The sequence below is a fragment of the Cupressus sempervirens genome, chromosome 2 (assembly GCF_028749045.1).
Source record: "Cupressus sempervirens isolate cs-2001-9-10 chromosome 2, ASM2874904v1, whole genome shotgun sequence".
NCBI classification, from domain to species: Eukaryota; Viridiplantae; Streptophyta; class Pinopsida; order Cupressales; family Cupressaceae; genus Cupressus; species Cupressus sempervirens.
This window is the reverse complement of record NC_143119.1, coordinates 157,292,858-157,310,064: the sequence shown is the minus strand read 5'-3', so window position 1 is coordinate 157,310,064 and position 17,207 is coordinate 157,292,858. Positions and strand designations below refer to the sequence as shown.

At 34.7% G+C, this 17,207-nt stretch overlaps 1 protein-coding gene across 5 annotated transcripts in view; it reads left to right on the top strand.

Annotated features, from left to right (window-relative positions):
• Positions 1-17,207, top strand: part of LOC149571521 (bidirectional amino acid transporter 1) — a 107,556-nt gene that overhangs the window by 49,082 nt on the left and 41,267 nt on the right. For all 5 annotated transcript variants that reach the window (XM_089813026.1, XM_089813028.1, XM_089813025.1 and 2 more), the window contains 2 exons: positions 16,660-16,678; positions 16,895-17,114. In XM_089813026.1, coding sequence (XP_089669152.1) covers positions 16,660-16,678; positions 16,895-17,114 — 239 coding nt within the window. The remainder of the gene's footprint in view (positions 1-16,659; positions 16,679-16,894; positions 17,115-17,207) is intronic.

Sequence of the window (17,207 nt, the reverse complement as noted above, 5' to 3'; positions counted from 1 at the left end):
TTTGAAACCTTTCAAATTATGATATTGAACTTTCCTTTAATAATGATCTCCAATGTGAAGTGTTTGTTAATGGCAGCCTTTTTTGAATGGTAGAAAAGGCACTTACCTTTTATGATGAAAATAAGTGGTTGCTGCTGTTCTTTACTGAGATAATTTTTTCCCTGTGTTGAATATTAAGTAGTTTTTTTGTTTTGCATATCAGTAGTTGCTATCTATTTTGGAGTAAAGTATACCAGCCTAAAAAAGAACTCATGATTGTTTTAATGCGTGTTTTGTGACCCATCAACAATAGCATAAAATATTGAGATATTCTATCCTCTCTTGATCAAAATCATGTGTATGATAAGATTGTGAAAACCATACAATTGACTCTAGAGTTTCTTTTGTGTCGCTTTTTGACTGTGGATAATCTCAATGGTTAATGTGATATGCTGGTAACACAGGGGGTCTTATGTTATATTTCTCAAATTGGCTTCAAACAATATTGGTTATAGGAGCTTTCAAATGATATTCCAGTGCAAGTACTTTTTTGTGGTTCTCATAGTATGTAGAAAGAGATGAAAGCTGCTATGACGAAATCTACCAAACTTCGCTTTGCCAAATTAAAAAACTATGCAAAGTTGGTGCAATCTTCAAGGGTTGTGCAAATAATTTTCAGACCCGAATAAACACCATCACAATGTGCATTAAAGATAGAAGTGAAGCATTGACATAATGACTTAGATCCAACCTTACATTGTGCTTAGGAATCACCTATGGACAAAAGGTATGAGCAAGGCGATTCCACCATAACACTAGTATCAATCACATTTATCTAAGTACTTGGAAACATATCTAATCGAAGTAAGCGACAAACGGAACATGCGAGCACCAAGATGCATCAAGAAGTCACCAAACTTCAATGATAACTTTAGTATCTCAGTAGACCATAAACTACAATCTCTAAATTTCGTCACTAACAAATGAGAAGTGGGGCTTTTATATAGGTCTTAGATTACAATGACGAGCCTAGATTTAAACAAAATCACTGGCCTAGATTTTGCCACTTCAGCTTTGATAGGGATAGGGCAAAGTGAGAGAATTTACAATTAATTTATGGGTCCACATGAACCAATCAGAAAGAAGACACTCTTAGTGGGGTAATGAATGGCCACTATGTTAGCCCTTTCAACACGAGAGATGTGAAATTATTGCCCACTATGCATTAAATGCTCCTCCACCAAGAATAGCCTAAGCTTGATTAGGATCCTTGAATGCTTGGAATCTGCATAGCACCATCTCCAACTCATCTATGTTGACACTTATAGCCGATTCTCACTTGAACTCTGGAATGGTTATTTCTCATTCACACTTTCTCAAACTGTTCTCCCAATCTGGCATTGAGTCTTGGGTTGTGAGCATGACATTCAACCCTATAGAAAAGTTCTTAAAGTCATCTTTTGAGAAGAAATTTAATTGAAAGAACTCTTCCATCTTTCTTCTTAGGTTAACTATAGTTATGTCGTTCTTGGTCATCTTTTGTGTCAATAAGGCTACAACTGTTTTGGAGATTCCTTTCTGAATATTTCCATCCACCTTTCTCAAATGAGCGGATTCTTCATTGAAATTTTCAAACATCTCGTTTGGCATGAATATGCACTATACCAGTAGGCGAAAACATATGCTTCTTCTTCCCTTATCACTCCACCATGGGTCAACATGCTCTTGGGAGTTTCCATTAAGGCTTGCAGGTGTGAGATTACTTCGTCTTGATAAATATGCTTGTCTTCCTAAGTTCCTATAACTCATCTATGCATTGTATCTTGGAAAAGATGGTAAATGTCTTTTCATATATCTGTACCATGTCTTCAACATATTTATATCCATCTTTCTGGATGTCTTCCATCCAAGGTTCTGCACTTTGGGAAACTTGTCTTGTTTTCTCAAGGCTTTCCACTGACTCAGCTAGAAGAACTATGGGAGGAACAAATGCCTGAATTTTTTTCCCTTCCTAGATAAGTTGTTTGGATATTTGCACAATGCCCTATTCTCACTTTTCACCATTTGGTATAAGCCTCTAACTTCCTCATATTCTCCTTCATTGCTTGGACGAAGTCATCAAACTCTTCTATTACTTGCTCCCTAGAGGTATGTTCTAGATCCAATTCTATCACATTGTACTCATTTGGAGAAATCCGGTGCTTAGATTTGTCAACTGTAGGTATTGCAAGTACAATCTGTAGAGTCCTATATCTAGATTTACCCCTGATAAAATTTGCAAGATTTTCGCCTTGTCCTCTTTTTGTCTGTTGTCTCGGTCCAAGATTTCTTGTAATTGCAATGCCAGGTCAATTTCCTTTTCACGTCTTCTTTGAAATCTTTTCTTTAACCAATCTGGAATGAGCATATGTTGATCATGGATTGACAATTGTTCTCGTCCCTGCAACATCCCTTAATTAATTTTTTCCTTAGTGATGGGACTTCGTGTTGTTGCATCAAGAACCTCCACTTCTTAGAAACTTCTATCTCTACTAATTCCTTTTCTAACATAGCCCCAGTGCTTTCCTCAACAACTCTTGCTCGCTATCTCTTCCTTGGACAGATTTTTGATAAGCATTGATGCTCTCTCTATCTTGCACTGGCCTAGTCATTTGATCTTCCTACAACATCCTTCTCTTGCTTGTTTCAACCTCTCCCCTTGTGAAAGGTTAAATAATTTGTAAGCTCAGATTCCTACTAGGCGGTGATGGAGTTCTGAGTAATCTTTGCCTCTTATGTTAGCGTTCTTCATTGTGCAAGTTGGACCTCTTTCTAGGTTGCACTTCTTGGGCAACACCCTTCCCTTTTTTTCGTTCGACATTATTTGTGGAATTTGTCCTTCTTCGGTTATAACCTCTAGCGATTGCCTCGATCTATCATCCCACAATGCTTAATGTCCCATCAATTTATGTGTCAGGGTATCTTTAGTCACCTTCAGTTTGCCGATTTGACATTCGATTAACCACTTTGTAAATTTCAAGACCGATCTTTATATTGAATCGAGATCCAACATGACACAGTCAAGGAGAGAGCATTCCAAAGGAAATATCTGACCTTGTAGTTAGATTAAACCACAATGAAAATGCTCAAACAAATTAACAAGCAATTAATACCGAAGGAAGAAAATCATTGCATTATCATCGAGTTGGCCTACAAATTTAGATGTTACATCACCATTGTCAATATACAACTACAAGAAGACAAGTTCATTCATTGTCTTCAAAGACTCATTCAGTTGATCATCACAAAATTATGAAGCCTTAAACAGATCCAAGTTATCCTAGTTACTTTTATTGAATCTCTTCTAATCATCTAGTAGTTTTGCCATCTAGCACTACTCAAACAAGAACTACTGACCTTCTTATATACAAGATCGTTGACTACAAGTTGACTTATTCGACCATTACTTTCTAAAGACAAAAGAAAATATTACAATAGAAAGGTCAGGACCCAAATCCATAAGAACAACCTCGAATAGATACATTGTGCCGTGTGAACATACAGGAGGGTCGATCAAATGTATTGGAACATAGAATGCCATTAAGCATTGCATATTGCGAATCTTCATTGCAAGTTGCAATTTGCCACCCTAATCGTTAGAACAAGTAAGCTAGTATAGGACGAAACCAATCTTAAGATAACTTCATTTGGAAACATTGGAACGAGATGCAAAGATAGGCATAGGATCTCCAAAATGCATAGACCATGCCGTATGGATCACATAAGAAAACAAGCTAACTAGATTGATCGCAACCTAAAACAATAGGAAAATTGTCCAAATTAATTGTAAACAGATAAATCAAAAGGAATGTTTTTTGGGTGATGCAAGATTTCCAATGACCCAAGGATGCTCTTGCATCAAACACTCCAAGTTAATAGAAGATCTTCCATAAGAGGAACTTATGAATATCTGACAGGTTTCAAAACATAAAGCACATGCTCATTCTTGACCCATTTATCCTCTTCATCAAGAAGGAAATGAATGTGCTGCCTTTGCCAATCCACAAATCCTAAAGAATACACTCCATCGTCTAGTATCTTACCCCAGTTGCTTCCACATGCTCTGTTTTGATCAATTACCATAACAAGTCTTTTGGCCTCGATCAATTATGCAATTACCAACTATTACCTGTTTCAACTTTTTCTGTTTGTCTCCACCTATGACATTGTTCAATAAGTTAATGTTTTCTAATCGACCGCAAGAGTCTACTTATCATATATCATTTCACGAGTGCCCTAAGGTAATATCATCATTTGGTTGTTACCCATCATTATGTTCATCGATTCACATTCTCTTGTCAGATTTCTCAATAAATGTACAACCTTGGTAACATTTTAAGCCACTTGCTACAAATCCATCACCTTTTGATCCGAAGGAGTCCGATGTCCTAAGGTGTGAGTTCTCTTCATACTTAGATTCTTAACTTTCATTCCTTCCTCCTTCAAAGGAAGTAAAGTAAATCTTCTGCCATCTTTCATGGTAGAAATAACATTCCTTAGATAATCATGAATAGCACCAATATCTTATTGCCAAGGTCTACTCAACAAAACATGACAAGCATTCATGTTAACCACATCACACAATACCTCATTTTGGTAAGGTCCAATGTTGAAATTAACCCAACACTATTTTTTCACTTCCACCATATGATTATCCTAAAACAAACTTATCCCTTAAGGACAAGGATGTTTGAGTCTCCTCAATCATAACTTTTGTACCAAAGATTCTCCCATCTCAGGTGCAACTTCCCTTCCAACAGGTTCATCTTTCTTTGCTTGTTCCTCATGTTCCACTAAGTTCTGTTTTCCTTTACTAGAACCAACTAAACATTGGAAAGCTCTATGTTTAATATTCCCACATTTGAAACAAGTACCTTAGAATTCTCTATTGCCTATGCCCTTTTCATGATTTTGTTGATCAGGTTCTTCTCCAATCACTAGTTTATCTTTGCCCTTATCAACAATTGGTTTAGCCCTAACCCTAGGGGTAACTTGTCTTGTCTTCAACTTGTCTTCTGCCTTCAGAACATATTGATAAGCATCCTCAATTGCATTAATCCTCAACATACTTAACTCATCTTGAATGTTAAGTCTCAGGTAATTAATGTAACATACAAATTTTTTCTAGCCAATTTAAAACAAATATTTAACTAATCCCAATTACATGACAATGATTTCTATTAACTAATTACAATTAGAAAGACAGTAACTTCTGTAACAATGAATTTTCCTAACCAATTTAATCTTTTAATTAACTCATAACTCATTCTACTTCACATGAAAAGGACTTCTATTATCCATTATAACTAAAGAAGTAACTGCTTCCTAATCTACTTGCCAATTATATTTCAACTGCTGAAATGAAATAGATAAACGAATACGTTGCTAACTTTTCATTCATTCTAACTGATATCATGTTTAGCTGAAAGTGAGAACATCTATATTCTTTATCATCTGATATCTTCAAACTAACTGATAACATGAAAAGATGAAAAATAAAGTAACGACTATCTAACTAATCTACTATGAAACTGAAGGTCAAGGTGCAAGAGAAAACATACAGTAACAATGGAGAAACCATTTGACATGTTGTTCAAGCCTCGACATTGGTGAGAGGAGAAGCATTGACATAGGCTTAACCTCCCAACCACAGACCATACTTATCTCCACATATTTTAACTTAATAAAACGATCCTCCCTACCTCGGGATCGGGCTTGGGATGTTCTTAAGTCCAGCCATCCAAGTAATTTGGTGGTTTGAGTGTCCCATCAGTTATTCCTACATAACTGAAGCGTTTGGACAAACAAAAAGATCTCATGATCGACACATCTACCTATATCTACCCTGGCCAAGGATTTCAAAGTTGGGTTCGTAAACCTGATCTCCACCACTCGACTTGACAACGTATTTCATTACTAAAACATGCATGAGCTATTATGTATTTTTCTATTACTTATTTAACTGATTTCATTTTTGAATCTTGTAGGTTATCTTCACCTCTTCACCATTCTTGGCTTCCTATCGGTGATTCCTAGGTGCTTGAGAAATTATATCCATCTCCTCTTAATTTACACCTCTTCACCTTTAATGGCATCCTTGCTGGTGAGTTCCTTGGTGTTTGATCATTATGACATCATTTACACTTTTATTTAAATGCAAGGAAAGAAATATAATATGATGGACATGATCTTTGATTCATGGATTTTGATACAGTTTTTCCATCCTCCATATAACAAAACTGAGACAATCTCATGATTCTTTAATAGTAAAGCAAGGGACATGATATCAGTTCCTTATGATGGTTTCGTCTAAAGATACTATGGTTAGCGTATTGTTCTTTACATTTAGACCAGTATTCAAAACCGATTGCAGTAATATCATCAATACGGAAAGAGCACAAAAACTTACCACAGACTTGATATAACAATGCGGATAGAAAGGAAGACAAAATAGACAGGCTACGTTATGGACATAGCATGACTCACGTGACCCGAATCAAGTTGTTTCTTCCTCCCACGACTGGAGTTGATAAACTTCCTCGTGTCCCTTGCTCGGCACTTGATGTCGGATGTAAGAGAAAAAGATAGAAAGGACTTGAAACGGAATGGTATAATTTGAATCTGAGGTCGTTCTGATATTTACTCAGCTGACTGAGCAACAGGCGGACGTAAGGGTGAAAGTAGTGCAGTACATAGAAGAGTTGTCACAAACACGAATAATGATGTTCTTTTAAATGGCTGGCCTTGGCTCTTCGGCTACCTTCAATTATCAAGAAGGCCATTCCTATACATCACAAATTCGAATTATTAGAAGGAAGAAATAAGAAGGAAAAGAAATAAGAAGAGTTGAAGAGTTTTAATTTTTATTTTAATATTATTATGCAGTCTTTATACACTCATGTGTATATATTGGTGAAATGGCATCATTAGATTATTAAATTATAATTTATTGGTGTCACTCCATTTTTATAGACATGTGTTTGTATTTAAGGGTTATAATAATGATAAAATAAGAGATTCCAATAATAAATCTTCAAAGGTATGAATTTTATATTTTTAATTTAGATTATTTTAAGTTTTTATTATATTGTTTTTCTAATAGCTAATGCGGTCCCATAATGCAATATGTTGTCAAGTCTTCGTATCCTTTCCAAGGTAGTCTTAGGTCATACCTGCCGATCTTGATGACTGGACCAATCGACCATCCCCTTCCGATCATCCCATTTAGCAATGCTTCCCATTTCTTCAGTCTTCCTTCTGCAATCACCCAAGCAAAAACATACTTGCCAAGACATTAACTCAAAAATATATTGATCGTTAATTCCAATCAAACAATTGTCGATCATCTAATGACAGTTATAGGTTGCTTGATTATTTTCATCAACGTCTATAATAACTAACTCATTTCACATGATGATGAACGAAATAACTCGTCAGTTGGTACAACATATTTAATTAACTAACTCACTTCACATGATTAGGAAAGAAATAAATTAATACACTTATAATTAACTAACTTTTTCACAATATCAGGAAAGGAATATTTCGTTAACCCAACGGCTATAATGAATTTAAAACTTAGGGCAAAATTTGGGATGTAACAATTAACATGTCTTTCCATCTTTTTCTTAGATGACTCTTAATGTCCGGATCTGATTGTCATCTTATAGAGCTGCTCGGTATACTCCTCAACTGTCAAATCTTTCCATTTCAAGTTTCTCAATCTCTTAAACGATTCCAATTCATAATCCTTTGATATGAACTTGGCCTTAAGTCTAGAAACCTTAACTCTTCATCAGTGATCTTAGGTTTGCGATTATCTTCACTATCTTACTACAATTCTGTCCACCATAACGCAGCTTGACCCTTCAACTTAGTTTGTACTAACCTAACTCTCTATGGATCTCTACTATCTTCTAGCTTCAAGTAATCCTCTAGGTCATTAATCCAATCTATCAATTACTCCACATGTAAAGAACCAAAAAAGCATGCAACATCAATTCTATGACTCTTACCCATTTGTGCCATAGCTTTCAATAATCTTTCCTCCTCGACAGGAACATCAACTTCAGCTGTCTCTAGATCTTTAGTAGCTTCCTCAAAATCATCTTTTGTATCATGGTTTCTTCTAGTCCCATCCAAAGCATTGTGGATCTCAGTCCTTATCTCATTCATGAAATCCTCCATCACCTGTTCTAGTCTTCTAGGACTCATCCTTCTAGGCGGCTTGTTTACAGACATGGCAAACTTTATCTCCTCAGGTTTTGCAATCTGATTACAAGTGTTGATTGGCTTAATCTGATTCGACAATCTACCAACACCAACAATCTGCCTCAAGCAACTGAGTCTGTATTGTAACTAGGAAACTATTGTTATGTCCCATGTCCAATTGTCCGTGTTTTGGGACTGATTATTTGTAAAAAGCTTCTTTTGCCTATGACTTGCACTCGATTACTGTCTTTTTATGAATATCTTATTGCTTCTTTATATTTTGATTTAATATGTCAGTCTGATATAAATAATGAACTGATACTACTGCTTATAGTGATACGACGAGTATTCTGATATAGAGTTGTAATTTAACAACAGATATGAGTTTACCATACAGGGTAAACGAACATTTATTGCATTCAGAGACTAGATTATGACACAGAATGAGATAGTACTGTATTCATATAAACAAAGTATACAATCATGAGTACAACTATAATGCTGATTCATAGTTCAATCGGACAATATACATATATATCCCGAAGGGGTGACTCAACCATCACGCAACCTTTTGGATACTAACTGATCCTGTTGGCTTTTTCTGATAACAATATGCATGTTGTCTCCAATCTGTACTATCGATCCTGCATTATGGTGCCTTTTCTAATTCAAAAGCCTACCAACAGTTGTAGGCCAAGTATGGTAATCACTCAGATGGGAAGAAATAAGAATGAATTGATAAGAGATGAATTATTCCCCTCTTCTCTATATTCTGATTATATATATCTTTGTGTCTGCCCATGTAATGCCCCCTTTCAGGGTATTTTAGAATGTGGGCACAATAACCCCAATTTCTTATACTTAGCCCAACATTGTCTTTCTATTTCTGATTCAATCAATATATATGTAAAGTGATTCACATCCTATATATATTTTGACTCATATTAGTAGTATATATGATTCACTCCTTACCTATCTCTTCCTTATGAAGAGTGCCAAAGTATTTCATATTTGCTATTTGTATTCTCTATTAATTGATCTGCACCCATAAACTCTCCCAAAGTAATTCATAAGCATATGTAGTTTTCTTAGGATCATTTGTACCTTCCTCTGATTGGGTGAATATGTTACTGTTATTTCAAATGGCTCTTACAAGTATTCAGATATAAAGACAGGTATCTTTCCTTTTTGTTTTTCCCAGTCATCCCAGAAATGATTGTCTTCAATATTTATACACATCCCTGATTATTATCGAATTTGATGAAACTTTTAAAGCTCAATGACTTGCCTATTTCTTACAAGGGATTGCACCTCTTTATATAATAATTGATGTAGTGATCTCTTAATTAGTTCTTCTGTAATTATAAGCCCCTGTCATATATATTCTTCTAACCGTCCACCATTCCTTCCTGAGTTATTAATTATTATCTTCTATATTGTGTTCCCAGTGGTTGATATTCGATATCTCCATAAGGAAATCTCTAATGATTTCCTCTGTCTGTATATGGCCAGAACTTAGCTGAGTAGAGATGATATTTGCAGATTGGGTGGTTGTTTATAAGATGTATATAACTGTTCAATAGGTATGTATCTTAGACCCACTAGGTGTAGAGGATAGACTGGGAATGATAATTTTAATGCGATTCCTTGTGTGGACGTGTATTGAGTCCTTCATTCAAGTTTTTTGTCTTCTTCTCCAGATTGATTGTTGACATATTTTATTCACTTCTTTCTTCCATAATCAGCTAGGCTAGTTCTTTTATTGGTTGTGATTTCTACATTAATACCTCTTGTAATGTTCCCCACTTCCTATCCTCCTCTATTTGTTCCTATAAGCAAGTGTGTGTATATATATATCATTTACCACTTGTGGGTTGCCATATTATATGGGATTGCACCTTTTTTATAATTGATCAAAGGCCAAGGCCTGAATTATATTTATTGAATAAAGAAAGATTAGAATACAAGTACAACTCTGTTCAGTGTAGGCACCGGTACAAAAAAATGAAGTAAAGAAAGCCTCCAGTCTTGCCCAGGAATATTCAGTCCAGAAATCAGAATACAATGTAATATTACCGTGCTGGATCATGGTCCAAATTGACAATCTTTCAATTATCATTACTTATCAGTTCATCTTTTTTACAAAATAATATTGGTTTGACAATCTATCGATTATCATTACATGACCAAATTTATAACAAACAAAATTACAAAATTTAAAGCTTCACTAAGCCGGTACAGTGGTTCTATCATATCTGACAATAGATGACTGAAGTCCCTCCATAAGACTGCTGCCCAATCCTGTCAAAGCCAGAAGATTCCTTGAAGCTGCAAACAAACTTACTTCACTGCAGAGTCGGATTAGTAACCAAGATAAAATATCCACAAAAAAGAATAACTTAATCATCTAACAAAGGAAGCCAATCCATAATAACCACTTCTAATTTCAACCTCCTTTAAACCATAGGAAAGGAATACCGAAAACCTCTAGAAAAGGCCTCAAACTGAATCAAATTGGAGACACATTGCAATTCCCCAGATAAGAGCAAATATACTCAAAGGATTACACCAAATATCACATTCATCCAGATAATGGTATACTTAGATAACTTAGCCCAGATTTCCTTTAAATCCTGGGCATCCATAGGAAAAGTTCCTTACTTAATAGACTTAATATAAAGTATATTTAGTACCAAGATAAGTTTCAATGAGTTTGGGCCAGAGTGCTTCATTCAAAGAATAACATAGATTTTCCTCATATAAAAACCTCGGTCCAAATCGACTCAAAGCATTTGGAGGAGCCTGATTTAAAATGATTTAAAAGACCATAATCTTTTAAGGATTTAGATCATGAGGGTGGAGGTATATCCGTGCCTTGGTCCAAATCGACTCAAAGCGTTGGAGGAGCCTTATTTAAAATTATTTAAAAGACCATAATCTTTTAAGGATTTAGATCATGAGGGTGGAGGTATATCTGTATTGCAGAAGATACCTATCCAACTGTAAATCCACCATAATGCCATAGTGAAATGGAGAAAGAGCATCTGCAGAAAAACCTTCATTAAAATAACTCAGGGCCAGGAGATTAATCAATCAATCATAGAACAATCCAACTAACCAAAAGTGAACATGAAAGATGGCGCCTTGTATCCCTCATATTCAGTGAGTGAATAAGTCATAATAGAGCCTAACGGACTTCCAAAAGCGACTAGCCGAAGCTCCTTTGCCAAAAGAGTTTTTACAATGCCAAAGAACTTTGAAAGGAAAGAATAAGCAAGAAAATACAAGCCCAACCATCTGGCCATCTAAGATATATGAAAGTCAAGAGGGACATGTAAGAATATCACAACCATGCTATATTATTCAGCTCATAGTTACGAGACTCGGACTCGCCTCTGACTCAGAAAGTCAAAATCCTATTCGAACTCGGACTCGGCAAGGACTCAGAAAATTGAAAAATCCACGAAATTCAAAGATTTTTTCATGCATCATTTAGTTAGTTAACATCAAATACACAATAATTGAGATAAATACAAGCTACTTAACACTCATACACAATTTTGCATAGATCACATAAGTATAACAACGAATTTCTGAAGGAAAAAAACTGAATAACATAATATAAAGTTAAACATAGTGTCATTGTCAAATGTCTACAATGTATGAAATCCATGGAATCAAAAGTTGAAAACATATATCAAAATATCAGCGAGAGTGTAGAAGACTAAGGTTCATAGTAGCCTATGCCCTCCTACGAATACGCCTAAGATAAGTCATGGAAGACTCAGATGTTGAGAAATATATATTTGTTACAACTTATGTGTGCATTGTAGACATCAACAGGGCTCTCAAGTATGTCTATCAATTTGCTTGGTGAAACACAACTTTTAATGGTAAAAGTTTTTTAATAACAATTATAGTTGGCTTACAAATTTTTGCTAAGAAAATGATAAAGGACATAGCCAACAACACATATACACGTAAGTCTGAAAGTTTATAACTTTATGTACAACACTAGAGAGTTCTAACATTCATGAACACGTAAGTCTAAAAAAGAAAAGAAAAACTCATATACATCATTATAGAATTCTAATGCAAATATATGTAAATCGGAAAATATCTGTACAACATTATTGAACTCTACAATGTAGAAAGCGACTTCTTCATAATGAAACCTAGATAGTAACCAATATTGGCAGTGAGCCCGACAACATCATTTTCAAAATTAATATACACTAAAAAGAAAACATCTTCCAGAAATCTCTATCTTTATATATATATATATATATATGTATAAAGAAAAAAATAATTTATTTTTTGGGAGAGTCCTGGGGTCGGGACTCGACGAGTCCCTGGACTTTGCTAGGACTCGACCGAGTCCGAGCCTAGAGGCCATTTGCCTCGGAAAGGCCGCCTCTGCCTTGGACTCGCAGAGTCCCAAAACACTGATTCAGCTAATGCCTACATCTAACTAGGCATTTAACACTAGTGAGCAGGAGCATCTTCATTTGTGATTAAGAGTGATACCTACCGAGCGTTCTTCATATTCTTTACCTTAGTGGCTATATGTAAGTATCATTATTAACCATGCAAGAATACACCCCTACCCATAGGTTATGAATGTAGAGTTTTATGCTAGATAACAGAAGAAGCCCATCATATTGTCTGTGCTAATATTCAAAAAACCATAAGTCTTAATGTTTCTTTATCTATGAAGAGAAGGCATATTCAATTTTTAAAATATATATAGAGTTTAAGTTAGAACCCTCAGGCTAGAAAGGAGTATTTGTGGGATATAGTGAAACATCTAAAGCCTACAGGATATTCATACTTGGACAATAATTAATTGAACTCAGCAGAGATGTCATCTTTGAGGAAGACATTGCTTTTAGGAGATCCAAGAGCTCTAATGAGATAGAATATCAAGATCCTCCTAAAGATATGGAAGAGAATCACATTCTTGAGGTTTAGAGGGAGTCTCCCTAAGAGATTGAAAATAAATATCAGATTGCTCCATTAGATGAACCCAACAATAAAAAAAAGAGACCACTTTGGGCTAGAAACATGATTCAGGAAGCTGAAAAGTATGCAACACCAAAGGGAGTTTTTAGGGAGAGCAAGCGACCCCACAGATTCTTTAGTTATGTTGCCTTGATGAGTGAGATCATAAAATCAGAACCAACCTATGTTGAAGAAGCTCTCAAACATCAAGTATGGAAAGCTGCTATGTCAGAAGAGTATTAGTCCATTTTGTAAAAAATGATGTGTGGGACATAGTATCAATACCTAAAGGAAAATCTGTTGTATTGTCAAAATGGCTCTTCAAGATCAAACATGCTGCAGACGGTAGCATTGAGAAACATAATGTGTCGTTTGTTGCCAGAGGTTTCTCTTAGAAAGAGGGTATTGAATATGAAGAGACTTTTCCCATTGTTGCCCGATACACTTCAATCAAAGCCATAATTGCTATTGCAACATCCAAATGGTGGAAGATACATCAAATGGATGTGATGATTGCATTCTTGAATGATACAATTGAAGAGGAACTCTATTTAGAGAAACTTGAAGGTTTGTTATACATAATGTTGAATCACATGTATGTAGATTAAAGAAGGCTTTATATAGACTTAAACAGGCCCACAGAGCTTGGTATGAAAGTATTGCTCACTATCTTGTGGGATTAGGGTTTCCCAAGAATGATGCCGATCCAAACCTCTATTTAAAGGTAATTGATAGTGATATGTTAATTCTTATTTTATATGTTGATGACCTGTTAATTACAGAGAGGATCACCTAATCTCTCAATTAAAAGGTATCTAGCTTCAAAAAATGACATGAAGGACTTGGGCATTTTACGTTACTTGGATTAGAAGTTTGGCAACAATCAAATGGCATCAAGGGAAGTATATTATTGACATTCTGAAGAGGTTTGGAATATTGGAATGTAGATCCATGTCTACACACATGGAAACTAATTTGCACAAATTGAAGGAAGCAACAACACACTTAAAATTTGCAGATCCCACTCTCTACAGAGAAATAATTGGATCCCTGATATATTTGGTCAACACAAGACTGGATATATGTTATTGCATTGAATGCACTTTACTAGTTTATGCATGAACCAAAAGAGATACATCTTGTTGGTACAAGACATATTTTGAGATATCTTCGAAGTACAATTGGATATAGTCTTAAATACAAAAAATATAGACCTAGATCTACATGGATACTTTGACTTAGATTGAGCTAGAAGTGTGATTTATTGGAAAAGCACATCAGCGTGTTGCTTCAGTTTAGGATCAACAATGATCTCATGGATTAGTAGGAAACAATCATTAGTTGCACAAAGCTCTACAAAAGCTGAGTATATTATAGCCTCTATGTGAGCAGGAGAAGTAGCGTGGCTTGGAAAATTGCTTGTGGGATTATTTAGCAAGCCCTTGAATCCTGCTATGATCCATTGTGATAATCAGAGTTGCATCAAGCTTTCTTTGAATTCAGTATTCCATGATAGATCAAAACAAATCGAGATTTCTTATCGCTATGTTAGAGACATGGTAAAAAGAAATCTGATCAGTAGGAATATATTAGTACAAGTGATCATACAACATACATTCTCACCAAACCTCTCTCCAGGATAAAAGTCGAACACTTTTGAAATAATCTTGGTATGGTTAAAAGTGTAAGTCAAACTTCAGTTTGAGTCTCAATTATTTTTGATTTGTACTTATATATAATGATGTTTAATGTATAATCTCTTTGTTGTCATGTGTGACTCCATGACTTTATGGGCTCTTGTGGACATTATTGAAAGGTGACAAACTTTTCAAATAATGAACACTTGTATTTGACATTTTAAGGTGACGACTGCACAATGATCTACTTCATTATCATGATGGATATCATGTGACTTGATATCCATGGACATGTCATGAAAACTAATCCCTTAGACTTTTTGATAGATATTAGGAGACTTGATATCATTTGATAGATCATAATGATCTTTATGAGAAAATCATGGTGGATAATGCATTCATGGATATACCATGATTAAATATCCATATGGTAGACATCATGAGACTTGATGTTAGTGTACATACCATAATGTGGATATTTTGAGTTACGAGGAATATTATGTGACTTGATATTTTTATATCTCCTGATATCACGGTGAGGTGATCTCTTTGTCTTACAATAAATGGATCTATTTTGTTGAATACTTGGATAGACTTGATCTTCCCTAGCTAAGAGGGAGTGTTAAAATAATAGTGTTGGTTTGATAAACATGGATGATAATTATCAAGAAAATGATCTATGATTTTATGCATGTATATCAATATACTTTGATATACATACATATATAATTTAATAATAAACCACAAATCATTATATTGATTAATTTTGTGAATTATCATTCATGAGAATCTGATTTTCGTTATAATTTTCATTTATATATCTGTATTGATAAATCTGCATTGAGTCGATATTTATATTGAACATTATCATCGTGCATCAAATATAATCAATATTGAGTATCCACTTAATGTTATCGATAATGAATATCGATACACAAGATTGCAACCGTTATGAATTGGGTCATGTATGATGACTGTACCAATATGTGGTGACTGTACAGGTTGCACCGATTGTGAATCGGTCTATGCTTAATAATATTGATTATGTTTATCATCTCCATCAGTTTGTTAAGACACGGATTATGAAATGGTGCCAAGGATTAAACATGTTGGTGGAGAGACATGTCTCTTAAACATTATATATATAATCCAAGAGAGATCGAATGTAGATAAGTACAGAAATTTACAAGTGCAAGTTTATAAGTATTCAATCTATCTCTCTTACAATCAGAAATTTGGGATCCATATTTTGAAGAAATTGAAGTATTATTAAAATCAGAAATATTCACATTTGTGAAATATCATCGCATTATTATTCTGATCATAAACTGCAAAAGAACATTAAGTCAGTAGGAACACTATTCAAGTGATAGAAAATTAAAAGAATATGTACATTCTAATCAACATTAACAAGAGGATTGAAATTTATACGACAGTGACATTTGGAAACCTTTTAAAGTCCCAAACTTAGGCACATGAGCTTCCCTTCATATAACTGAAACAGATTTTATAATTGGTATAATGTAAGGTTATATTCCCAAGAGCAATTGAAGTTTGAGATATCCACAAAGCTGTTAGTTTGAATGGAAAATCTATTTACAACAAGGATATTGTAAAATTATTGTGATAGGAGAAATTATTCAAAATTGCTAACGGGGTATAAAATTCACAGTAAATATTGTATCAAAATGATGTTGCGTAAGGTTTTTCATGGATAAATGTTCAAAGAAAGTTTACATTAGTAGGAAAATCTGATACCTTTTAACACTTTTATTGTTTGTGTTCCCTGCAGGTTTAACATAGTTGGTCAGGTAGGTCAAAACATTTTCTTCCACAGAAATAAATTCAACCTTGACGATGAGGAGCTGAAACCATTTGAAGTTGCATATTTTGCTTGTATATTTAGTTTTTATTTTAGCGATGTACATTGGTTATGTGGTATCACAGATTTTCTAATTGGTGGTTATTATTACCTCAAAAGACTCCCTTTTTCATATATTTATCATTGCTAAGATTGTTTCTTTCAGTGGGCAGTTACTACGAGTATAGATTTCTCTCTTGCACAACTGCTTCAAGTGATTATCCTTCTTAGTACAGGAGGCAACAATGGTGGTGGATACAGTGCGTCCAAGTATGTTGTCATTGGTTTTCATGGGGGAATTCTTTTGACTCATGCAATTCTTAATAGTCTTCCTGTTACATGGCTATCATTTTTTGGGACATTATCTGCTGCATGGAATGTTTTAGGTAAATATCAGCAAATTGAGGATTATTGGTCTGCAAATATATTCTGATGTTTATGCATACAACAATTTTTGGGACTAAAAGTTTTTTTCTCTT